Genomic DNA, 27,583 nt, shown 5'->3' on the forward strand with positions numbered 1-27,583 from the left:
TGCTGGAGACCGGGTTCCATCCCTGGATTGGGAGGATTCCCTGGACAAGGGAATGGCTACCCACTCCAGTATTCTTGCCTGGATAATTCATGGATAGAGGACGCTGGTGGGCTATAGTCCATGGGGTTGCAAAGAGTCAGACATGACTGAGCAACTAACACTTCTACTTTTAGAGTGTTCTAGCATGACTCCAGGAGGTACTAATGGACTTGATACAACCATATTCACCTTTCACATGAGAACGAAAGTTGGACCTGTGTGTGGGTTTATTTGAACATTACCACTAAAGTACCCCACACTAAAATTTTGATCCAAAAGGAATATAAAATAGTTTCCAAGATATAGATATTTTCAGCATTGCTTGAGAAAAATGTGACATTATTCAAAACATTTCTGGGATGAGTAACAAGCCGCCTCATGTCTATTTGTATCTTTTACCAGGATGCTATCACATTTTCCCTCCTCAGCATGCTTTTTAAAATAGGCAGAAAGTGATTTTTCATTATGGGTCCATTTACTCAGGTTTCAGAAATAGTCTGTTACTTCTAAGTATAGTTAATTATTTTTCTGGGAAGGCAAAGAATGCTAGAATTCTGGTATGTGTTGAAAATAAGTGATTTGTAGTTGTGTTTGAAAAAAAGCACTGGTAGAATGAACAAAATATGCTAGAATATAATATACTAAGAAATAGATGAATTTGTTATATATATATATACCTATGTATCTTTTGTACTTTATAGAATGTCCATATATCTGATGAAATTTCATTTATATTAAGCCTTTAAAATGTGTATTCCTAATATATTTGCACATTATGTTACCAAGAATGCCTGAACATTTAAATTTTTAACATTGAAAGAAATCATGCTATATCTCAGCCAAGTCCCTAAACTATTGTAACTTAAAAATATTAGAGGAAAAAAAAATAAAAGATCAGTAATGTGTATATATGGTGTGGGGAAATCAGGTACATTATCATGTTACAAAAATGTTTATTTCTGTAGATATGTGTTGAGTGCCTGCTATGTCTCAGGCAATGGTTCAGATTTTGGAACTGTAGAAATAGTAAAGACTTGGTTACTTTTGTGTGGTAATAATTATGAATGTAGAGAAGAATTTATGACTATAATTGCCTGAATCATTTAAATAGCTTTGAGTGACTATTCGGTTAAAATAGTGACTTAAAAATGTTATTAACAATGAAATTTAAAGCAACAGTTTCAAAGTTATTATCCCTAAATAATTTAAGGATATTCTAATTAAGAAATGGAAATGAAGCCTCATTCACTAAAATGGTAGTTGTCATAGCGTCCATAATTCCGTAATTCATTTCTGAATTGGCTCTTCCCAGAAATATGCTTTTCTAAGTGGAAATTTGCCAAGTTTTACATGTAGGTAAACGTATATTTGTGTCTTTGGAGGCGTGCCGAGTGCTTTTCACCGTCAAATGTAACGAGTACAGCTGGCTCCTGCCTGTTGAGCTTCTGCTGTGTATCCCCTTGTTTGCAAATCTTCAGCCTCGCTCTTCTCTGTCCCTTGAACCTGCCAAGCTTTTCCCCGTCGCTGGGCCTTTCAGTCACTGTTCTTCTGTGTTCAGTGTTCTCCCAGAGCTTTCCTTGGCTGCCTCCTCATTATTCCAGCCTCAGCCCAGAGTGCCTCCATCCCCACACCCTCTGGGATTCTGTTTCCCTGCCTGATTTTATTTTCTTTATTGCACTTATTACCACCAGGCATACTGCATTTTTTAATCTGGATTTTCCCACATAAGTATGAATTCTTTGAAAGAGATTTTGTCACATTGACCTCTATATGTTTAGTGCCTCGACCTCTGCCTGCTCTTTAAATATTTGTCAGCTGTTTTGTGGGTTTATCAGAATTGGTGTCCGATTATGAACACAGTGCACTGTATTAAGGCACAAACTATGGAGCCAGGTTACCTGGGTTCACACCTTGATCCTCTTCCTTACTAGGTGTAAGACCTGGACAAGGTGTTTAACCTCACTGTTCCTCCTTTGTCTCACCTGTTAAGTAGGGATAATAATAACTTGCCTCAGAGTTATTGGTAGGTAGAAATAAATGATGAATGTATATGAATGATATCTGCTGTATATTTCAGAATTAGCTACTGAGACTATAATAAATGCCTGTTCTCTATGATTTAGCCTCACCAAACTAGAGAAAGAGATCTGTTTCCCTCCCCCACTACGTCTACAAGACCATTCTCTGCATCTGTATGTCCATTCCTTCCCTGCAAATGGCTTCATCAAAACCATTTTTCTAGATTCCGTACATATGTGTTAATACACTGTATTTGTTTTTCTCTTTCTGACTTCTTTACTGTGCATAGCAGGCTCTACGTTAATCCACCTCACTAGAACTGACTCAAATTCACTTCTTTTTATGGCTGAATAATATGCCATTATACACACATACCACATCTTTTTTATCCATTCATCTGTTGATGGCTTTTTAGGTTGTTTCCATGTCTTGACCATTGTAGATAGTGCTGCTATGAACACTGGGGTACATGTGTCTTTTCTGATTATGTTTTTTTTTCAGGTTATATGCTCAGTGGTGGTGCTTCTGGATCATATTTCATTTGTAATTTGGATTCCTTCTTCCATAATACCTTCTCATTGTTTTTTATATATGTGAATACTATTTAATCTGTATATTCTGTCACTAAATTCATTTAGTTTTTATAGTAGTTTTTCAGTTTTTAGTTGTTAAGGTGTACATTGATGAAGATGACACTTCTAACTCTTCCAATTTTTTGTTTCTAATCTTTTATCTAATTCTGTTATCTAGAACAGGTGATACTGGGCATCCTTGTATTCCTGAGCTAAGTGGGAGTGCCTTGAGTATATCTTTGTTATTCATGATACTGTCTGTGGGCTTTGATAGAATTTATCTTGTTTAGGGAGCATCTGTCTATTTATATTTTATTGATGTTTTTAAAATCAAGAATGTTGACTTTTTTCAAAAAGCTTGTGATTTTTTTTCATATTTGTGTAAGTGGCTATGATGAATTAAGATTTCCAATGTTGAACCATAGTTATATTCTTATGATAAACTCCATCTGGTCATTTTCCCATGTTACTGACTTTTGTTTGCTTATATAATTTAGGATTTTTAGCTTGATAGTCATATGTGAGCTTGTCCTATATTTGTTTTGGCTTTTTTTGTAGTTGTTTTGATTTTGTGCTATCTTACTAGGTTTTACCATGTGTTTGCACTATTCATAAAAATAACTAGTGTTTTTTTTTCATATTTTGAAACGGTGAAAATAACAGTGGAATTATCTGCTCTTGCTAGGTTTGGTGGGATTCCTCTATGAAATTATCAAGGCCAGGAGTTTCTATGATGTAACTCTGATACCTTTTTCTATTGTTTGGTAGTAAAGAGGTTTGTTGGATTTTTACCATTTCTGAAGTCATTTTGGTAAATAATATTTTCCCAGAAAATCATCTCTGTCTTAAATTCTCCCTCTCACTGTCTGTTTTTCTGCTTTCCTTAGGCACTGACGTCATGTAATCTTTCTCTTCTAGCTGCTGTACCATCACTGTCACCATAATGAGGTTTTGTTACCTCCCTTCTGGGCTATAGCTTCTACCTTATAAATTCTAGTATTTTAACACACAGTGTCACTAGACTAAATTTTATTGCCTACAGTATTATTCATTCCTTTAATATATATTATCCAATATGCTATGTGGCAGGCATGACAGGCATGCAGAGAAGATAGACAAAGTTCTACTCTCATGGACTTATATTTTGGTGGATGGTGTCAGACAAGTAACACCTATAAATAATAATCTATCAGGTAGTGATAAGTATTATGAAAAAAAATAAAACTGGATAGTGGGGATAGACATAGGAGCCTGGGTAACATTTTAATATATAGGGTCATGAGTGTTGAGAGCAGAGACCTGAAATAAGTCATAGAGGAAGCCAGCTGGGAAAAGTGCTTGAGGCAGGTTTAGTAAGTCATAGGTCCTGAGCTAGGAGAATACTTGTCATGTTTAAAGAATAGCAAAGACATCAGGAATGGAGCTCGAGAGTGAGCCAAGGTGGAAGAGCAGAAGATGAAGTCAGAGCTCTTGGTTGTCTGTGTGTTTGGAGGGATGGGGTGGTGGGAAGGAGTGGGCAGATCGTGCAGGACATTGTGGACCATGATAAGGAATTTGGATTTTACTGAGTGGTTTGAAAAGTTATAATACTTTTTTTTGTTTTTATTCTTTTTTGAAAGCAACATGATCTCTACTAAAGTCAAATTATTGTGGCTCCTCTATAGAGATGATAGAGGGCTATTGATTTAGTTCAGGAAGGAGAGAAAGTTAGGTTAGTTCATGGATATAGTGGTAAAATTTGGGAGAAGTGGTTGGATTTCAATTATATCTTGAAGGTTGAGCCATTTGGATTTGCAGATGAATTGAATGTGAGATTTGAGAGAGAGCCATCCTTCATTTTTCTTTAAGGACTTTTGTCTGAAGCAATCTGAATAATACTGTTGCTATTTGCTGAAAGAGGGAGCATTGAAGAATAGCAGGTTTGGACAGAAAATAAAGTTTGGCTTTGGACATGCTGAGGTTGAGAATGCTACTGTTGATCTAAGTGGAGATGTCAAAAAGCAGGTTGGATATTGCATTCTGGAGTTCAGGAGACAGGTCTTTGTGAAAACTCTTCAATGGCTCTCAACTTCTCACAAATTTTAAATTGCTAGCATCACACTCAAGATCTTTTATCTGACCCTAGCCTTCCTTTTAAGTCTTGTCTCACACTATTACCTTACATAGACCAAGCCAAACAGGCTTTCTCACTTCTAGAATGTGCTAAGCTTTTGGCCATTTTGATGCTGTTGCCTATGCTATTCTTTATAGTTGGAATGCCTGTCATTTCAACTCTGTTTATTGGAATATTATTCATTCTCTATGACTTATACATAAGAAGAAGACATAAGCCAGGAAAGGAAACATTATGTTCAGTTGATGACTTTAGTGAATGAACTCCTGGCTATCTTGTTCTGTGTCCTCATTTTAACCTGTGGGACAGCACACTTTTTCTACTTAGTGACAGAAGAAAATTCATTTTTATTTTCTTTATTTCCAGATGGGAACATTTAAAGCACATGATGGTGAATATTTCTTAGAACCTATAATGAAGGCAGATGGGAGTGAACATGAAGATGATCATAACAAGCCACATCTTATATACAGACAGGAATTAAAGAGGAACTATTTTCTGCAGTCTCACAAGCCTTGTGATGTTTCAGGTAAACTGTGAAGTAAAACTCTTTATGGTAAAAATCACAATATTATTTTTATCTTTTTTAGTTTAGAATTTATGTATTTTCTTTACATTTTGATGTATGTGATATTTTAAACAAATTTTCTTGACCTGAAGGATCCATTAGAAATTATCTATAGGCAGTTTTGTTGTACATTAAGTTTACATTCAAAAAAGTATTCAGTAGAGTGGGTCATTGAAAAACGCTAGGGTTACTGATCCCTTGCCCAGCTGAAAATTCATGTATAACTTTGCAGTTAATGCTCCTTATATGCAGCTCCACATCCATGGATTCAACCAATCATAAATTGCATAGTACTGTAGTATGTATTTAGTGAGAAAAACTCACATAAAAGTTGACCTGTGCAATTCTAACCTGTGTTCAGAGTCCACTGTATTTGAAATTTGTAACAAAGAATCAGAAATTTTTTACTTTAATCTGTTAGTGACAGTAGTATGATTTTTCTCAGCAGAATTTAAATGATTGAAAAATCTGAACCTTAGTAGCAATAACATGTTGCTCAACTTTACATACTTTTAAATTTGTATAAAGGAAATATTTCAGATAGTTTTCTGGGACTTTTTTGCTCAGCATTGTTTCTAAGGGTTATCCATGTTGGTACATGTAGCAGCTGTTCGTTTTCATTGCAGGGTATGTATCACAGTTCACATATCCATCTTCCTGTCAATGAGCTTTTGGGTTATTTGCAGTTTTTTGCTGCTATAAAAAAATGCTGCTGTGAAAACTCTCATCCTCATCTCCTGTGTTTGAGTCCATCCAGAGTATACACATTGATACTAGAGAATTCCACATTATTTTGCAAAGTGTTTTTTTTAATCAATTTTTATTTCCAACAATATATGAGAGAAGTATATTCCTCTTTTTTTCCTGTAAAATTCAAACTAATGAAGATTATTCATGGTTTAGAATTTAGGAATTGATGGTTTCTAGAAAATGTTGTCTGTTGCTAGTAGAATACTTGTATATTGCACAGAAGTTGTATTAAGAGCTGTGTCCTTATAATATACATGGATCTTCCTCATGTCATTTTATGTCACTCTATGAAGAATGGTGAAAAGCACCTGCACTTACCATCAAAGTATAAAATCTAGACAAGAGTGGGATTAGAAAGGATTTATTTGAGATTGTAGGTGTCCGTGAACTATGGTTCCAAACACTGCAATGCCATCTGTTTGGGGATATAATGATATGTAGGCCTTTGAAGGTTTTCCCTGGGAATGCACTTCTTAACCTTTGCTATTATATGAGTGCCATTTTGGAGTGGTTCTCACTGTGTCTAAGGCCGTGTTTTAAATCTATTGACATAATAGATGCCTTTCTTATGCTTTTAATATGAGCATAAGGGTTTCATTTTTATGGCTTCAAAGAAAACACAAATGGGTACAGCTCCACAATAGAATTCTACGGAAGGCAGCTTATGCTTGTTCTGATCCACCATTCACGAGCAGCTTGTTTAATGAATTGTTTAGCTTCTTAAGAAGAAAGCCACCAAGTAGACACTCTGAATGCATAAATGTTTCACATAATGATATGCAGGGTTTTGCATTCACAATCTGTTCATTATCAGAAAGAGAATGGTTCAAGAAAAGCCAGGCCCTTTTGTTTAAAAAATTAAAAAAAAAAAAAAAACTTGTACTAAATTAGATTTATTATAAAAACTACAAATAACAAGCAAATAGAAAGCTATGAGTTTTAGTTTTCTTTTAATCACAATATATTTTCCCAAAACATTTATCTACTAAAATGTTAAAGTAGTATCATTCTTCTCAATTCTTAAATTACCTACATTTTTAGGTATAATTAACATACATATTTTTAATCACTAAAAAGGCAATCAATTAATGGCCTAAAGAATTAGCTGCTAATCATCATCCTGTTAGTAAAATGGAGAGTTGTAAATGTCATTAGTAAAATGTTATCAAAGGTTTTTTTCTTCGTCCCCAGTTCACTGCTGTTCTGTAATACTTGCAGGATCTTATATATTCTAAAGGTGAACCCTCATTGAGGGGAATTCTTCAAGTAGGTAGGCCTAAAGCTTTAACTTATGAACTAAAAGAATTAATTGGAAAAGAAAAAGTCATTTTTTCCCATATTTCTATTGATTTAAGTTTATTTAAAATTCTAAAATGCTATAATTCATAGTCGCTTCAGTCTTGATGGATTCAGTTGTTTTTTACATCAGATTTCATCATGTGGCCATGTGAGTTATGTTTGGTAGCTGAATCTTAGCCATTGTGGATGCCAGGTTCCAGGTAGATATCAGACATATTAGGAGTAAAATCCAATGGAAATGGCAAAATAAGCTCATAAAACCCATGAGATGAACAGAACAAATAACCACGCAGTAACAAAATTAAAACCCAAGGGGAAGGGAAACCCTGAAAAGATTGATGGGATTGAAAACAACCCTCTGGATTCTGTTAAGTGTGGTTCTGCCATTACTTACTCTTCAAGGCAGATCAGAGCTGGTCTGTGTTCCTTGGGAGGCTGGGTGAGCCTCATTCCCGTTCTGCCATCCTGCTCTGTCTCTCTCTTCTCAGAGTCCTTTTCTTTCTTACCTTTCTTCCCATTTCTCTTCTTGGTTGTTATTGCTTTCCCATCTTCTAAGTTAAACATTTTTTAAAAGTGCACTTCTTGGCCACCACTTTATGCCACTTCTTATATAGTCTATGTGATTTTCTTTGTATTTCTCTAATTTTTAGCTACTAATTTAAATGATACAGAACTTAAAATGTGTTCATCTTCAGCTTGTCCTAAGAAGAAATCTCAGGGTTACAACTGCTGCATGACAGTGTTTTCTTGGATGTCCCAGGGCATCTTAAATTCAATACGTCTGAATCCAAAGTTACTCTCTTTCCCATCTCCCTTTTTACCTGCACTCCCAAAAAGAAGCCGGCATGTTTTTGGTGTTCAAATTTCTGTTGAAATTAAGCATATGCTATATGATGCAAACTTAACAAGTATTACTTTTTAAAGTCCTATTCAGTTAACTAGAAAAGATTGATTTTTATTTGAGTAACAGATTATTTGCCTCAGTCTTCAGGTTTTCTTTTTTGATTCGTTAATCAGCATTCTAAAGTTCATAAAAGTAGTTTATTTGCTTAAGCGGCTATTCTTCATCTTATTGTACTAGCAATGTTCTTACGTTCAATTTCATCCCAAGAAAAGAAAAATCCCAAACTGTGAAATTTGACCAACCTATTAAGATTTTGAGACTGTGAATGCCATGGAATAAATATATATCTATCTTGTTGTTGTTTAGTCACTCAGTCATGTCTGACTTTTTGTGACCTTATGGACTGTAGCCCGCCAGGCTCCTGTGTCCATAGGATTTCCCAGGCAAGAATACTGGAGTGGGGTGCTATTTCCTTCTCCAGGGGATCTTCCCAACCCGGGGATCAAACCTGCATTTTCTACATTGGCAGGCGGATTCTTTACTGCTGAGCCCCCAAGGAAGCCCATGTATATATATATATATATATATATATATATATATATATATATATATATGGATCTATACTTTTCAAAGCACTCCTTATAGTTGTGTGTCACTGTTCCTTAGAGTAATTCTGAGCTGTAGTCATCTTTGGCTCATGCGTGTTTTCTGGGAGGGGAAGACCTAGTGTTGCTGTGACAATTATTTGTTCTATGCATATAGCATTATTTTATTAGCTGACCTATTTTACCAATTGTGTGTTCTGCTTGCTATAATAGTGAAATGTGCATGTATTAAATAATCCATTCCAAAGAGAAGGATCAGTCTGCCATTTTTGATACTTACTTTGTGGTGTCGTTATTATGCCTGTGGCAGTTCTCAGAACTTTGAAGTCCTATTTTATTTTCAAAGTCTTGTATTATCTAGTTTTACTTGTAATGAAGTTAATGATTCCTGTTGGGTGAATTGTGTATTAAATGGGATATGAAGAAGGGAACCCACATGCTGGGAACCAGAGGATATGTTTATCCAGTCTGACAGGTGCATTTTGAAAATATGTATCATGAAACGTCACTGTGATCCTTCATATTTTAACTGTAGTAACAAGTTCTTTTCAGGAAGGACTACCTGAAGACTACCCACCCTTCAAAATTTAGCAGTTTTTAAAAATCTTCCTTCCTCTGTATTGGGATGATATATTTCATACTCTGTCTTTAAACTGGAGAATGTTTCGCTGGTAGGAATAATGATCCATTCTTCTAGTTTTGAAGCGTAGTCTTTTTCTTGATGTTGTCTTTGTACTAACTTGGGAATTGATGGGGAGAATTGTGCTTCTCGAGGTATAAAAGAAACGATCATAATTATAACCCCTAATTGAAGAGTAAACTACACCTGTGTCTTAAATATAATAGTGCCAAACCACTTCTTATGTTTCTGTTGAATATTTGCTTATCTCTTGCTGTAAAATTGCAGCTTTTTTTGTTGCTAGGCATTCTGATGTCAACTTGTTCTGGTTCATGTGTTCATCAAATCTCTGTTGAGGTGAGACTGAAATTCTTAATCCTTCTTTGAAATGCACTGTACATCTGTGTTTCTCTTCCACCTCCATTAAGAACTTTCTGCCTTTGTTTTAGATCGGTACACTTCCTGTTTTGAAATTTCTTTTGTAGTGTTCTTAGTCACTTTGCAACTTGGTTAAGTTTCTATGTGTTTTAACTTGACGGTAATATAAGCCTCACCGTTAGAATTGAATACATCTCCATTTACCCTTTATTGTAGCAGTACTTGTTCTTCAGTGCCCTGTCTCCACCATATATTTCCTTTGGCTTCTTTCATACTCTTAGCTACTTGTTCTTTAAAGAAATTTCTCCTTAATGTTTTCTCTACAGTGAGCGGTGTCTCCTCAAATTTTTATAAAATCCCTTTGCTCTAAATGTAAGTTTATTTAGATATTTAAGATGCTCTTCACTTATAGAGATAAAAATGTGAATGGGATTATTAGTTTTTAGCTCTTTTACTAACTGTATCTTAGTATAGTTTCTTACTCTACTAAAAGTTACTATTCATTTTAATTGTAATTAGCATCTTACTTATTCTCCTATGGTTAATGTACCTGCTCATGATTTTGTCAGATTAAGATCATGGACTTTTGAATTTCTGGCTCTGTAACATCTCACGATTTAGGGGTTGCTCTATTTATTCTGCACATAGTTAACACTATCTTGTTTTAAAATTTCTTATGTGCTCTGTTATCCTATATCTCAGTTTTAAGATTCTTTGTTTCTGCTCCTTAAACCAAAAGAGTATATTTTATTTCATTTTTTATATTCTTCACAGCAACTAATACTATGTTATGCTTATAATACATGCTGTGTAAATAGTTGAGAAATTGTTAGTACTAAAATAACTGTACTGCTTACAGATAGGTATGGAAGATGAGGTTCATTTAGAAGATAATTTGGGGCATCATACAAAGAGAGTCTAACTCAGATATGAAAGTTGTAGAAGCTTACTTGAGAAAATAACTCATTATCTGAAACCCAGAAGAAGAGTAGGGATTAGACAGGGAGAGGGTGAGAAGTATTCCATACAGAAACAGGATGACCTAATACTGGGGAGATAAACAAGGGAAAGCTCATGAAGGTCAGTATAACTGGATTAGGAGTTTGGGCTTTACCTCAACACTGATCCCATAGATATTGAAAGTCATCTCCTCAAGTAGGTCAAACAAAGATCCTGATATGGGATCTGATTATGTTGTTTGGCCTGACTTGGTCTGAATTAATTGCTGTTATTGGGAGACAGAGATGTAGTCAGCCACATCACTCTGCTGGTAGGGTCAGGTGAGTGTAACTGGAACTATTGACTAAGTGAATAGATGGGGATAGATATCCAAAGAGAAACTGAGGACTGTTGTGAGAAGTTAAGTGAATAAATGCTGGAGAGGGGAAACTGTGCAGAAACACAAGATGGGCAGTTATAATATTGGTGTTATAAAAATTGAGCACTGGCAAAAGAAAATGCCAACAACTGATAAATATAGAATGAAGATAATATTTCTGACATTAAAAGATTAGTAGCTGAACTTTGTGTTGAAATATACAGAGTGAGTGGAGGACTGAGACATTAATAACTAAAATACAAGCTATGGTAAAAGTAAGAGAACTAGTAATTTTGTTCTTAGTGTAACACTGTCCAGAATTTTCAGTCAATTCATTTTTTCTCTGCTGTCGTGGTATTCAGTACTTTTGCATACATGCTAGCAAATTTGGATTTCATGACCACCTTTCAGTTTTTTATTTTGGTGATGGAGAGAATGCAGATAGAAAGACCAAGATGATATTCAGGTTATGACTTTTAAATTTGTGCCACAAGAAAATGGAAGAGATTTCTGAATTCTTTCTCCTTTACTATAGTAGTACATTGACTACTAGCCCTAGGGGGCTCCATTTATAGCATTCAGCATGAAGGAGAAAAATATATGATGTAGGGTCAATAAATAAAAAGCCTGTCTGTCTTGTGGTGTTCTAGAAGAAGAGTGAAGAAGGGATGCAAGAAGAGTCCAGTGGTGAAATGTGTGTGTAGTTTTCCCCTGCTCCATGTTCTGGGGGTGAGCTTGAATTGAATAAGTGGAGAAAAGAGCTGACTGCTCAGAGGAGACTCTGGTTCTTGTTCTACATCAGTAACTCTGGAGGATGAGGGCTCAATTTGACCCTAACATGGATTTGTTTGTTCATTTGTTCATTCATTCATAATATATATATTTGATCACCTCCTTCACTGATGCTACGGTGGTGCTGGGGCTGTATAACCCATCCCATGACCAGCCTGTACAAGTACAGTTGCTGTGAGCAGGGTGAGAGGGTAGAAGGACATTAATTAAACATGGTGGTGGAGGCTAGATCCTAGATGTAGGTGAATCCAGGTTGTGGGACCTGGAGATTATACAAGGAGGAGCTTCTTTAAGAAAAACAATAAATAAATTATGAGTACAAAAGCTTCTAGGTTTCCCTCAAGGTCTTTGAAAGGGACTTTGTAAGTGAGAGATTGAAAGTTAAGCTATTTTAGATTCATGGTGAACCCGCCTCAACATGTAGGACATTGTAAGACACAATAATGGCTTTGGCTATAACTTCAACACTGGCAGCCACTGTAGGATTTTGAATGGAGGAGTGACCTGATCAGCCTGTTTTTTAAAGATATCACTCAGATTGTTGTAAGGAATGCTGCAAAGCCAGCAGAAGAGCAGAAGCAAGGAAAGTTAAGAGGGTATTGCAGTAATCATGTTGATAAATGATGTCTTGAATTGGGGCAATAGCCATGAAGCTAGCCATGTACACAGATACTGTGTACATCTTAATTGTCAAGCTAATAGGTGAAGTGAAGGTGGGGGTTGAGAGTAAAAATTGTCACATATTATTTATAAGTTTTATATTTGTTTGTTTTTCCTGAACAAATGGAAGGATAGAATTGTCATTTACCAAGATGAGGAAGTCTGTGGAAACCATGGATTAGAAGAGAATATCAAGAAATTAGCCTTTAGATATTTTGAATTTAAGGTGCTAATTAGATATCCAAAAGGAGAATAGTCAGGTAGGCAATGGAATATATGATTTGGAAGATCAGTAAGGAGTCTCAGCTTGGGATAATAATTTTGGAGTCAGACCATAAATGATGTTTTAAGATAAGTTTGTATAATATTGCATACGGAATGGATTAGATGCAGAAGAGAAAAAGTCCAAGGACTGAACAATGAGGCATGTTGATTTTTAGCAGTTGTGGAGATGAGGAGAAAACTAAGACTGAAAAGTAGGGAGATAATAAAAAAGCTGAGGAATTAGTGTCCCAATCTAAGTGATAAAAGATTTTTCAAAGGTAAGACTAGTTGGCTAAATGGTGCTGAGAATTCAAAGAACATGAAGATTTAGAACCGATTATTGGATTTTGCAAAGTAGAGATGATTGGTGACCCTAAGTATTGTGCTAATTAGAATGGGTTCCAGAATATTTTCAGGAATAAAATTCATAAAATTAAGGTATTATGAAGGAGACTTAGATTAACTATCTTTAGGCTTTGAGAGGACTAATCCTGTCAATGGTGAAACCTTTTGGAGAAAAGGTGATACATTAAGCTTTGGAATGCAGCATAAAATAAACTATATCTTTGAAATTAAGAGCTCAATTTATCCATTTCAAACTTTGATTTATTCCTTTTGTCAAAATCCAGGAATAGTGAACTTAATAAAGCTTTTGAAAGCAGTGTAAATAAGTTTATTTCAGGTAAATCAATTGAGATATTTCATAGGAATTTAAAACATTTAGCATAACATTTATTTTGAAAAGTGTGCATATATGTGGATCTGTTTTAGATATAATTTTTTTCTTCCATTGGCCTGTTTATGATATTGTGCCAAGACAAGAAAAGCTAAAAGCAGTCCTAAAAATATTATAGGTCTGTTATAAGTCTTGAAATGTGGTACAACATATCCTTGATTTTATTCAAAATTTGTTCAAGATTGTTTTGACTATTCTTGATATACATATTGTTGATTTCCACAAAAGAATAAAAGGGATTTTTATTGGACTTAAATGGATTAATAGATCAATTTGAAGCATTGATATCTTTTCAGTATTATCTTCTAATCTATCCATATGACATATCCATAAAGTCCTGCTTAATTTCTCATTTAATGTCTTCTAGATTTCTTTGTAGAGGTCTTGTATATTTGGATTCTTCCTGGGTATTTAGCCAGCTTTGACACTATTGTAAATGATATAGTTAAATTTTATCTTCTAATTATTATACATAAAATTTATAAATTTATATATAACAATTTCATTTTCTAATTTTATACATAAAAATGCAGGCAAATTTTTATATTGATCTTGTTCTGCTTATGTATTCTGTTTATCTGTTTATACTGGTTTTCTTTTTTTTTTAAAGATAAACCTAACTTTAATTTACTACTGATTTTACCAAACTGTTAAACTTTATTAAAGAGGATAACAATTTCTTCCCCTAGTTACTAACACCCACATGGTTTCAAATTCCCAAAAAAGAAGTCTAAAATACCATGCTGTAGAATTTCTTATGCCTTAACTTCTGTAGTGTTTCTCTGCAAAGGAGCCAGGACCACTCCAACATTCCTCTCCTCACTCTCAGAGCTATACAGATTATGCTTTTCAATATATTCTTGGACAAGATTGGGTACCAAGTAGTGAATGCTCTGGCCCCTTCTAAGGGTTCGCCGGATCTTCGTGGAGGAGATGTCATTGGTGATCCATTCATTCACCAGGTGAATGTGGTTCTGGTGTTTCCATAGCACATCGGTTCCTAGATGAACTTCTGAGCATCATTCCCAGCCCAAGTAATACGTATGAGCCCATAGTCTCCCAGGATTTTGGTGATATCCTCACTCTTCCATAGATTGGGCACACCAAAGGACTCCAAAAAATCTGCTTTGCACAGCAGCTTCACCTTTGGCACACCTTTCGTTTTTGTTTGCTCTAGGGATTTTTTTCACTGAAATCTTGTTTTTGTTCAGCCCACTTTCTCTTCCGTCCAGGCTTTTCCAGCACAGGTGAGTTCTGCTGGAGATCACAGATACTGGCCTCCAGCTTCTCTTGAAGGTGTCTTAGCACCTTGGCTGACTTTGTCCACTCTTTCTGAAGACTTTCCCTTGTATCAACTTCTACCCATTTTGAGTTCTTGGTGGCAAGTTCTGCCATGATAACTCGGTGATGGGCAGAGATGAGTCCTTTCTTCTTATATGCATTGCCGACTGGAGAAATTATGCATTTGATAACTTTATATTTTCCTGTTCCATTCCTGTTGGCCTTGGCCAGCTCAAACAGCCTGAGGTGCATGTTGGTGATAGGATTAAAGGACCCACAAGCAAGGAGAACTACTTCTGTCTTCTCTGAGTTCTCCATGCTGAGAATTTGAAGTTGTTGATCTAAATGGAAAACTCTGACACTTCTCTTATCGCTTTTACAACGGAAGTTCTGTGAATCCAAAGCGTTTTGCAAAGTAGGCTATTGGAACCATTCCAACTTGTGTGTCAACAGTCTTTTCTAAGTTGAACTTGGAACAGTGGTTTCACATACAAACTGTAACCTGAGGGTTTTGGTTCCACGGAGAGAAGCTGAAAAAATGAAGGGGCAAGACTCCTTGTCCCAAACTTGGATGTGATCTCGCTTCAGGGACAGTTGTATTTGACCCTCAAAGAGCCAAATGTCTTGGACTCATCTGTGCTAGGGGCTTCGAAAAGGAATCCAGGGCTACGTCGGCCAGAGATGGATTCTCAGGGTACTGTTGGGTTTTGTATATGAAAATATAAGACAGTTTTATTTCTTTCTTTGAAAGATTATTTCCATATTTTATTTCTTTTCTTGCCTTATTGCACTGACTAGGGTTTCTAGAACAACATTGAATGGAAATTGCAGTGATGAAAATTCTTGCCTCATTACCAGTTTTGGAATGAAAGCTTTTGATGTTTTCTGATGTGCACAATGTCTACAACAAAATGTTGCAGGTATTTCTTAGGAAGAAAAATCTATTTTTATCTGATTAAGAAAGTTCCCCTAAACTCCTGCTTCATAAAGAACTTTTAATATGAATGGATATTGAATTTTATCAAAACATTTTTTCCTTCATGTACCAAGGTGATCATATTTGCACCCTTTGTTCAGTTATTTGATTCTCAAATGGCAAATCTGGCTTGAGTTCTGATCAGACTAGTTTTGGTAATATTTTCTTTGAAGTTTCTATGTCTATGTTTATGAATGGATTTGATTTGTAATTTTTCCCTTATTGCATAGAAAAGAGCAAGGAAGATGAAGGACTATAGAAAAGAATGATTAAAATGATGGACTATGAAATATAAGCTATATAGTCATTTTTGTTTTATACACTTGATATTCTTTTAGAATTACTCAAAAAGTAAAGAAGTAAATAATTCAATAGATTTTTGGAGAGCAATACATATAAAATTTTCTATGTAAAGTATTAGTTTACTAATCAGCCAGATTGTTCATTTTACAGTTTTCTTTTGGTCTTCCAACACATGACTTAACTGCAAATGCTAGTGAAGTAAATTTTAATCTTTGATCGCCAGTACTGAGTTGCGTGATGCTTTCCTCATGAAGAAGATGCAAGATTCTAATTATTTGCAATTAAAGTCTAATTCAGAATTGCAGCATTCAAAAGCAGCTCTGTTTAAAGACATCAAGACATGAGACTGTCTACTTTTACAATGAGTACAGACGTTGGAGAAAATTGCACGAGGATGGGCCAGGTTCTTGGCTAGTCCCAGCTGGTGTTCCATTCTTTGTGAGGATCATTACTGGTAGAGTGAGAGCTGGGCCAGTGGTCAGGTCAGCGACAGACATCTGTTTCATGTGGAGAGCATCCAGATCTCTGGACCTCCCCTAAGGAGGCTTCTTCCTTGGGCTTTTCTTCCTTGGAAGAGAGCCAGAAAACTGAAGAGAAAAACTCCCTTCCCACTCTAATCTGATCTGCAGTTTGCAACTTCTTTTGCCTAAATACAAATGTTCCTAGATATAAAATAACTTCCTGGTGTACGATTGACAAAAATATTCTTTTAGAAAGTGGTAATTTGTTAAATTCTGAAGTGTAGCATAAAATAAACAAAATACCTGCTTGCAAATAAGAATTCTATCAGTGATTTCAGAGTTTGATTTTTTCCCCCACTTTTGTGAGCAACTAAAATAATGGGACTTAATAAAAGCCTTTACAAAAGCGATGTAAATAAAAATTTAGTCTATAATAAAGATGTTATTTACTGTTAAGATATTGCATAAAGTTTTAATTTTTAACATTTTATGTTCATTTAATGACTGTCTTTTAATTAGATCTCTAAGTTTTTCACTGTTAAATTTACTTTGGGAAATATCTTTAATATTTTTTTAAAAAAATTTTAAAGCAAATATTAAAGTTTCAAAAAATATTTCATAGAAGAAGTCTATTTTCAGCCAAAGCTGTTTCAGGAATTTTAGAGTCAGGAAGAGTATATATATAGTTTAAGAAATAAATTGTAATGACTGCAGTAACATTGGAATAAAGAATAAGTTAAAGTATATCTTTGCGTTGCATTTTATATTTTTATGAGTTATAACTATTCCAAAAAATCCGAGACATAAATCATAGTTAATAACACTACAGGAAGTGTAAGATTTTAAAGAGTTACTTAGTAATAGTGTGGAAAAATAGTATATCAGTTCAGAGATAGAGAAAATAGGATGTGTGTGCATGCTCAGTCGTGTCTGACTCTTTGCAACCCTTGGACCATAGCTTGCCTGGCTCCTCTGTCCCTGGGATTTTCTAGGCGAGAATACTGCAGTGGGTTGCCATTTCCTCCTCCAGGGGATCTTCCCAGACCCAGGGATCAAACGGGCATCTCCTGCATTGAGGGCAGATTCTTTACTGCTGAGCCATCAGGGAAGACCCAAGTAGCGTGTATTGCTTATAAATGCCTACTTAGAACTAACTTTGTACTTTGGGAGGTGTTTTAGGATGCTTAGTACTAAAAATTATCTCAAGGCAGTTCTGGAATGATTCCACATGAGGCAGATTGTCAGATAATATGGGGAAATGGAGTTCTAGGAGCAAGTCATGGAAAGTTTGAAAAGCAGAGGGAGTTATTTTATCTACTATTAAGTAATAGTAAGTGGCTATGGTTCAGGAGTGGCTTGCCATGAAAGCTCATCTGAAAATAGGAAGACAAGATTAATGAGGTAGAATTCTCAATTGGTGTCTATTTTAATAGTGTTATGCTATGTTCTAATTTCAGTAGTCATGCACTCTTGCAAAATAAGCTCACTACATATTAATGAGATATGTAGTGTTCAGCATGAATTCTAAACTGACTTTTCTTTAAAGAATGAAATGTCACATTTCATTTACATGTTTAGTTGCTAAGGGTATAAATTTAACTCATTGATAAGATTTTCAGTATCTTTTCAAGCAGTTTTATTATTAATATACAATATAACATTGTTATATCAATATATGTAATTGTACATCCAAACTCTTCTTACATTTGTATCATTTGGTTAGTTTGTCTTAGTCTCACTTTTCTTAGAATTTCTGAAAAGAGATAGGATTTTAAGACCTGAAAAGGCACTTCCTAAAATGCGAAGGGCAATGCAAGTGTTCCTGTTCTATGGAGGTTGGGGTGCCAAAAGCTGATAGGAGACAATGGATGTGTATTCTGCTCCATTTAAAAAATCTTAAAGGCTTTGAATTTATGAATGAATGTATGCTTGTTTTTAACTCTTGATTTATGCAAGAATCCTTGATTCAGCTTATTAGAGAAATTGTCTTGTACATCTTCAGAGCTAGCTCCAAGGGTTGACTTTTGAGAATGTAGAAGAAAGGTATTTACTCTGTAATATTTACCAGTGTACCCTTTGCCCTGTCAGAACATATAGCAGAAGGAACTAGAATTTCTTGCTGTATGTAGGATTAATGGGAGTAATTTGGGGGTTTCCAGTGCCCCCCTTTTTTTTCTCCCTGAGGGCCACTAAAAAGTAAAGTAAAAGGTCAGGCTAAACCCCTTTATATCAGAATTTTAGCTCAACTCTATGATTCTGTAATGCAAAGAAGACAAGACCCCATATTTTCATGCACATGACTAACTCCTCTTTTAATTTTGTAGGAGACAGGATTTTCCATTATAACCCTAATTACTAAATTCTTAACATTCTGCATGTATTACCCACACATGACCTTTAAAAGGGTCATGTGATATGGAATTCAGATGTAATAATTGATATTGAGAAAATATGAATTCATCTCTTTGTTATGCCACTTATTTTTGGTGGCTGTTGAAATTTTATGTAACTGGTGTCACATGTCTCTGTTTTAAAAAGTACACCATAAAAAATAAATAAATAAATAAATAAAAAGTACACCATAATAGTAGCTGATTCAGGGATGTAATGAGGACTAATGATGTAATAATGCTTTTATATTTCATGTTTCAGCTGGCCACAGGCAAGTCCATGATGTTCTGCACATTTATCACTAATAGATGGGGTTCTAATTATTAACTTGTGAACCTCTTTGAAATAAAGAATTATAAAGCAAATCCTTTATAAGCAAATTCTTTTTTTTAAGCAAATTCTTTAACAGTGGTTGATATTTCTAATAGTGACAAATCAGAGAACTATAGATTTTGATGAATTTTTATGTTATGGAATACTACTATTTGAAAAAATATGTTCTGGAATTATATTTATAAGCTATGTTAGCATGTACAGTTTACTTGACCCTCCTGTTCCTTGCTTTCTTCAAATAAAGATAATCAAAATACCTACCTTATAAAGTTGTTAATAATGAGCTAATTTACAAGTACCTGATACATAGTAAGCATTCATTGAATATTATGTTTGCCATTATTGTTGCTAGTAGTATTAATAAGAAAACTCAATAGGGTTGCAATATAGGACATATACTAGATCCAGAAAGCAATTTAAATCATGAGAAAATATAATTGAGATTTCAGTCTATCTGATATGATCGTCCTTTATTTCAAGGCACACTCAGTTCTTTGAGCTGAGAGTCCTATTGGGTGTTTAAGAAGTAGTTTGAAATATTGAAGGTCTAGAATGAGCTTCGTGTGATTTCATGCTAGTTTTTAAAATGGATGATTACATGCTGTTGGAGAATGTAAAATTTGTTTACTCATCTGGTTAAATACAGAGCAGGAGTATCAATTCCAGCCTCAGCCCAGAGACCAGAATGAATGTTGTACTTGATAGGTTTTTTTTAAAAATTCAAGTATAATTGCCTTACAATGTTGAGTGAGTTTCTGCCTTACAGTAAAGTGGATCAGCTTTATGTATATATTTATTCCCCCCTCTTGAGCCTCCCTCCCACCCACTCCCTTAGGTCATCAGAGAGGACCAAGCTGGGCTCCCTGGTCCCAGCAGACCCTCACTAGTTACTGTTTTACATACTCTTTGACAGAAATCACAGCAAGATTCTTTTTGACCCACCTCCTAGAGTAATAAACATAAAAACAAAAATAAACAAGTGGGACCTAATTAAACTTAAAAGCTTTTTTACAGCAAAGGAAACCATAAACAAGACAAAAAGACAGCCCTCAGAATGGGTGAAACCATTTGCACATGAAGCAGCTGACAGCTGATTGTATGACCCCTGCTCTGATGTGCTTCTCTGATAAATTTATTATCTTGTTCCTCATTATATTCCTCTCTTCCATCTCCCTCCTTCTATCTTCCTTTTTTCTGTCTCACTTCCAACTTTGTCATCCTCACTTTCTTTCTTCATCCTTCTCCTTTTCCTTTCTTTCCATGAACATTTATTAAGCATATCCAAAGGGCAGAACATATTGCCCAGCAGTGTTCTCAGGCCTTACAGAGCGTGTTGCTCAATGGCAGTGGGGATGACTATGTTTAGTGGTAGATTGATGGGGAGGGGCTGGGACTTCATCTTATCAGCAATGAGGATCCATTGTAATTTCTTGAATAAGGATGAGATGAAAGGATGAAAGGGATAGTCCTAAAAATGAATCATTTTGGATACAAATGAAGGGTGAATGGGAGGGAAAAGAGACTGATGATAGTGGGATCATTCAAGAGATAGTTTGTGTCTTATTTTAATTTACTATTCAAGTGGGCCTTAAGAAGCATCACTTTGAACAAAGCTAGTGGACGTGATGGGAATAGTTGAGCTATTACAAATCCTAACAGTTGATGCTGTGAAAGTGCTGCACTCAATATGCCAGCAAATTTGGAAAACTCAGCAGTGGCCACTGGAAAAGGTCAGTTTTCATTTCAATCTCAAAGAAAGGCAATGCCAAAGAATGCTCAAACTACTGCACAATTGCACTCATCTCACATGCTAGCAAAGTAATGTTCAAAATTCTCCAAGCCATGCTTCAATAGTACATGAACCATGAACTTCCAGATGTTCAAGCTGGACTTAGAAAAGGCAGAGGAACCAGAGATCAAATTGCCAACGTCCATTGGATCATCAAAAAAGCAAGAGAGTTCCAGAAAAACATCTACTTTTGCTTTACTGACTATGCCAGAGCCCTTGACTCTGTGGATCACAATAAACCGTGGAAAATTTCTTCAAGAGATGGGAATACCAGACCACCAGACCTTCCTTCTGAGAAATCCGTGTGCAGCTCAAAAAGCAACAGTTAGAACTGGACATGGAACAAAGGACTGGTTCCAAATCAGGAAAGGAGTACGTCAAGGCTGTATATTGTTATTCTGCTTATTTAACTTACATGCAGAGTACATCATGCAAAATGCCAGGCTGGATGAAGCACAAGCTGGAATCAGGGTTGCCAGGAGAAATATCAATAACCTCAGATATGCAGATGACACCACCCTTATGGCAGAAAGTGAAGAAGAACTAAAGAGCCTCTTGATGAAAGTGAAAGAAGAGAGTGAAAAACGTTGGCTTAAAGCTCAACATTCAGAAAACTAAGATCATGGCATCTGGTCCCATCACTTCTTGGTGAATAGATGGGGAAGCAATGGAAACAGTGAGAAACTTTATTTTTTGGGCTCCAAAATCACTGTAGATGGTGATCGCAGCCATGAAATTAAAAGATGCTTGCTCCTTGGAAGAAAAGTTAACAAGCAACCAAGACAGCATATTATAAAGCAGAGACATTACTTTGACAACAAAGGTTCGTCTAGTCAAGGCTATGGTTTTTCCGGTAGCCATGTATGCATGTGAGAGTTGGACTATAAAGAAAACTGAGCACCGAAGAATTGATGCTTTTGAACTGTGGTGTTGGAGAAGACTCTTGAGAGTCCCTTGGACTGCAAGGAGATCCAACCAGTCCATCCTAAAGGAAATCAATCCTGAATGTTCATCGGAAGGACTGATGCTGAACTTGAAACTCCAATACTTTGGCCTCCTGATGTGAAGAACTGACTCATTTGAAAGACCCTGTTGCTGGGAAGATTGGAGGCAGAAGGAGAAAGGGACGGCAAAGGATGAGATGGTTGGATGGCATCACCAACTCAATAGACATGATTTTGAGTAAACTCCAGGAGTTGTTGATGGGTTGGGAGGCCTGGGGTGCTGCAGTCCATGGGGTTGCAAAGAGTCGGACATGACTGAGCAACTGAACTGAACTGATTCCAACAATGTTGCTCTTAAGTGAGAAAGCTCTGAATGAATTTAGAGCAATAATATTATTGACAACAGGAGCAATACCAGGAAAGATGTGAAGTGGCAAAACTTGGTGACCAGATACAAAAGTTGAAGGAAAGATAGGAAGAGCCCAATTAGTTTAGTTTCAATATAGTATTTGGAAGTTATTGCCCACATTAATAGAAAAAGGGAAACTCAGGATGGGAAAAGAAAATTAACTCATTTTTATATGCTTTGAATATGAGATGTCAGTAGAACATTCAAGTCAAATTACAGATAATTGCATTATTGTTTGACAAACTTTTTAGTAGTTTATATTTGCATAGATTATTTAATCACCTTGCATTCTAGAATACAGTATGCTGTTGCAAGAGTTATTTTTGCTTTTGTAATTTTAAGTATTTTTATGTTCTAGTAAGCAGATTATCATTGTTGCATGATGTTTGAGATGTAGTGCTTTGGTCTAAATTAGTTTTGGGTCATAATACACTTGTTATTAATAAAGGACAAGACATTGTTTAAACATTTGCATTAATGAAACATTGAAAGACGAGCATTGCATAGAAATGACGTAATTGAATTGGCAAAGAGCTTTGCATGATGCTCATTTATTTGGGGTATTTGGAAAGGTCATTTTTATGATCATTTATTATAGTGCCTAAGCATAAATATCAGACAAAGGTAATGAGATAAAATGTTTAGCCTGTAAGATAGTTACAGATACTGTTTTCAAAAATAATACCATAATTTAGAAACCAGTAAAGAAATTCATTGTAATGATTTAAAGGAGACTGAGATATTAATGAAATAATTTAGTAGTTGTCTAGTCACACCTCTCCTTCTGACCAGTGCTAAAAGTCTGAAGTATATACTCCCGTGTATTTTTGGCTCGTCATATAAGTTTTTATGAATCTGTATATTTTGTAAAAGTTTGTTTTCACAAAAATGAGATCATACTATCATTCATATTATTTTGCCACTTACACTTTTTACTTAAAAATGCGTCATGAACATCCTTCCTTATGAAAACACATAGACCTCATTCATTTTTTTTCCATATCTGCATAACATTCCATTGTTGAATTACTCCTTTGCTGAGGATTGTTTGTTTTAAAAGTTTTAAATGTGGCCTCTTGGTTATTTTAGTTACCAAAGCCATTTGTCTTTGCAAAATTAGATTTGCAGAATCAAAACATTAGCAAAAAACTCTCTCTAATATTCAGCATTTCTTCCCTAATGTTTAGCATTTCCAAAACTACTGTATGATAGTGATCAGAGCTGTCCTGTTATTTTAATAGTAGTTGGTTTTGTAAATTACTGTTTGCTAAGAACTTGTTAATAATGAAAGTCATGAATATATAAACCAATACGAAATACAGCTTTTGGACAACAGCCCGTATATGGCCACACAATTTTGCTTGCACCCACCCTCCCCTTTAGTCCACCTACCTCCCCTCACCCGATCATTCTAAATGTCATCTCCCTGCTTTTTATGTAGTGTTACTGCATCCATACATATGTCTTAAATCTTTATTTTGTTTTTTAAGCTACATAAAAATGTGTTGAATTTAATTTTTTTCATTTTTGTCACTTGTAGTTAACAAAATTCACTCATATTATGTGTTAAAGCATAAAATCAGATTTCTTCCAAATCATTCAAACAGACTTTTGACAAAGTCTGTGCAATATTCTTATCATTATTTCATTTTCTGTAGAGATTAAACTCTTGATATCTGTATTGGTGACAGTGTGTTTATTGTTAAATTACTGTTTTCTTTCTTTTTTTCCTTTAACCTTCATTGTCAAGCAATATGTTTTAGTGGTTAAAATCACTGACTTTGGAGCCAGATATCTAGGATTGCAATCTCAGATGTGCTACTTATTACTTAAATATGGCTGGATTTTAGTAATCTAATTCTATAAAGCTTTTGCTTTTTGATAGACAAATTTAAACTACCTTTATTTGTATATGAACCAGTTACTTTTTTTTCTGGGTTTGAAATGAACCAGTTATTTGTTTTCATTTTCAGCTCAGTCAGTTCAGTTGCTCAGTCCTGTCCAACTTTTTGGCCCCATGGGCTGCAGCATGCCAGACCTCCCTGTCCATCACCAACTCCCAGAGTTTACTCACAAACTCGTGTCCATTGAGTTGGTGATGCCATCCAGCCATCTCATCCTCTGTTGTCCCCTTCTCCTCCCACCTTCAATCTTTCCCAGCATCAGGGTGTTTTCAAATGAGTCAGTTCTTCACATCAGGTGGCCAAAGTATTGGAGTTTCAGCTTCAGCATCAGTCCTTTCAGTGAATATTGAGGACTGATTTCCTTTAGGATGGACTGGTTGGATCTTCTTTCAGTCCAAGGGACTCTCAAGAGTCTTCTCCAACACCACAGTTCAAAAGCATCAATTCTTCAGTGCTCAGCTTTCTTTATAGTCCACTCTCACATCCATACATGACTACTGGAAAAACCATAGCTTTGACTAGACGGACCTTTGTTGGCAAAGTAATGTCTCTGCTTTCTAATATGCTGTCTTGGTTGGTCATAACTTTTCCTTCAAGGAGTAAGTGTCTTTTAATTTCATGGCTGCGATCACCATCTGCAGTGATTTTGGAGCCCAAGAAAATAAAGTCTGTCACTGTTTCTCCTGTTTCCCCATCTATTTGCCATGAAGTGATGGGACCGGATGCCATGATCTTAGTTTTCTGAATGTTGCATTTCAAGCCAACTTTTTCACTCTCTTCTTTCACTTTATCAAGAGGCTCTTTAGTTCTTCACTTTCTGCCATAAGGGTGGTGTCATCTGCATATCTGAGGTTATTGATATTTCTTCCAGCAATCTTGATTCCAGCTAGTGCTTCATCCAGCCCAGCATTTCTCGTGATGTACTCTGCATATAAGTTAAATAAGCAGGGTGACAATATATAGCCTTGACATACTCCTTTTCCTATTTGGAACCAGTCTGTTGTTCCATGTCCAGTTCTAACTGTTGCTTCCTGACCTGCATACAGATTTAATTAACTGTGTATGTGAACTCCTTAGTCTCTGTCTATTGTGGATACTCATCTATAAAGTGGGATTAATAATAGCACTTACTTTATATGCCACTGTTAAATAAGTTGGGCTGCCCTGGTGGCTCAGTGGTAAAGAAGCTGCCTGCCAGTGCAGGAGCTGTGGTTTCCATTCATGAGTCAGGAAGATCCCCTGGAAAAGGAAATGGCAACCCACTCCAGCCTTTGTGTGTGGAAGATCCCATGAACAGAGGAGCCTGGTGGACTACAGTCCATGGGGTCACAAAAGAGTGGGATATGACTTAGTGATTAAACAAAAATTAAATGAGTTGATATAAATAAACAAATTTGTTAGAAATGAAAAGTTGACCCATAAACAAGGAAGGAGTTTGAGGTGCTGACCCCCTGTTCAGTGTAAAATGTACCTTTACAGCTCGCTCTCCATATCTGTGGTTCTTCAGATCTGCAGATCATAGTCCTATAGTACATATTTATTGAAAAACATCTATGTATAAGTCGACCCACACAGTTGAAACCCATGTTGTTCAAGGATTATCTCTACTTGATTTATAATAGACAGTGTATGTTGTGTTGTTTGTATTTCATATTAATTTTATTCTTTCTTTTTTTTTTTCTATTTCCTTACTTTTGCTGATTTTTCTGTTCTTAAGTCATCCCACAACACTTTAAAATTAGAATTTGTACTGAGTATATTTTTCCTTTGATAATGTGCTTATTTTAACAGCAGTGTATACGCATACCTATACTTACTGATTTTAAAGGAATATAATAACTATATCCTTTTTTGCACTAAGCTGTGTGACATATCCCAGTTCCTTCTTAGCCCACTGAAATTTTCCAAAGTGATTATTCCACTTTTCACTGTCTCCAGCAGTATATGAGAGGTTCAGGAGCTCCACATTATATTACCATGCCTAGTTATTTATTTATTTATTTTTTTATTAGTTGGAGGCTAATTACTTCACAACATTTCAGTGGGTTTTGTCATACATTGATATGAATCAGCCATAGAGTTACACGTATTCCCCATCCCGATCCCCCCTCCCACCTCCCTCTCCACCCGATTCCTCTGGGTCTTCCCAGTGCACCAGGCCCGAGCACTTGTCTCATGCATCCCACCTGGGCTGGTGATCTGTTTCACTATAGATAATATACATGCTGTTCTTTCGAAACATCCCACCCTCACCTTCTCCCACAGAGTTCAAAAGTCTGTTCTGTTTCATTTTAGACATTTGGGAGGATATACAGTTAAATTTCATTGTGTTTTAATGTGCCTTTCCCAGATTATTGGTAATTTCTGGTACTGTTTCCTGTGTTTATGCCTTTGAATTTTGACTTTTGTGAAGTATTCAAGTCTCCCTTATTTTTATTATTATCTTATTTCTTATTTGCAGTGGTTAATGATGTAATCTGTATCTAAGTCCTTTGTTTATATTTATTCCAGATACCTCTTCCTTTTCCCATAATAATGTTGTTTGGTGAACACAGTTCAAAGTCTTAGTTTACTCAGATGAATAGTCTTTTTGGTTAGTATTTTTTGTGTCCTAAAGTCCTTTCTCAAACAAAAACCAAGACTATGAATATATTCTGATATATCATCATTTAAAAGAGAGATGAAACATGTTTGAGATCTTTTCCTTTTTTAAAGTTCTTAGGAAAGTTTTGAGAAAGTAGTGCTATTTCTTCTTTAAAAGCTTAGTCATGTTTGCTGTTGAAGTACTTTGAGTCTGGGTTTTTGGGGAAGAATTGATTAGAGTTCAATTTTTTTAAGTTTTGTGGCTGTTAGATTTTCTAATTCTTTATGGGTCAGTTTTGGTAAGTTGTGTTTTCTTCAGAAATGTCCTAGAAAACATTTCTTAATTTGTTTGCATCAAGTTGTTTATAATATCTTCTTAATGTTATTTTTTCCCGTTTTTAAACAATTACTCCAGAATTGAACTTTAAATTTGAATTTGTATATTGTTCTAGGGATTCTTTTTTTTTTTTTTTTTTTTTTTACTGTGTATATTGTTTATCCAATGTTTTCATTCCAGTTTGGAATTCTTCTTTCTTTCTTTCATTATTTCAGCCTACACAGAGTCACCTATTCTAACTTACTGTCAATCTGACTCCTTCAAGCCACAGTACTTCCTTGATTGTGTTCTTATTT

The 27,583-nt window shown here is 35.4% G+C and overlaps 1 protein-coding gene and 1 pseudogene across 1 annotated transcript in view; one reads left to right on the plus strand and one right to left on the minus strand.

Annotated features, from left to right (window-relative positions):
- ADAMTS20 (ADAM metallopeptidase with thrombospondin type 1 motif 20) overlaps window positions 1–27,583 on the plus strand; it is a 188,793-nt gene that overhangs the window by 14,912 nt on the left and 146,298 nt on the right. The window contains 1 exon segment of the mRNA XM_061122944.1: window positions 5,110–5,272. Within this exon segment, the coding sequence (XP_060978927.1) occupies window positions 5,110–5,272 (163 nt within the window).
- On the minus strand, window positions 14,189–15,359 carry LOC133042411 (nicotinamide/nicotinic acid mononucleotide adenylyltransferase 1-like; annotated as a pseudogene).

The sequence above is a fragment of the Dama dama genome, chromosome 3 (genome assembly GCF_033118175.1).
Source record: "Dama dama isolate Ldn47 chromosome 3, ASM3311817v1, whole genome shotgun sequence".
NCBI classification, from domain to species: Eukaryota; Metazoa; Chordata; class Mammalia; order Artiodactyla; family Cervidae; genus Dama; species Dama dama.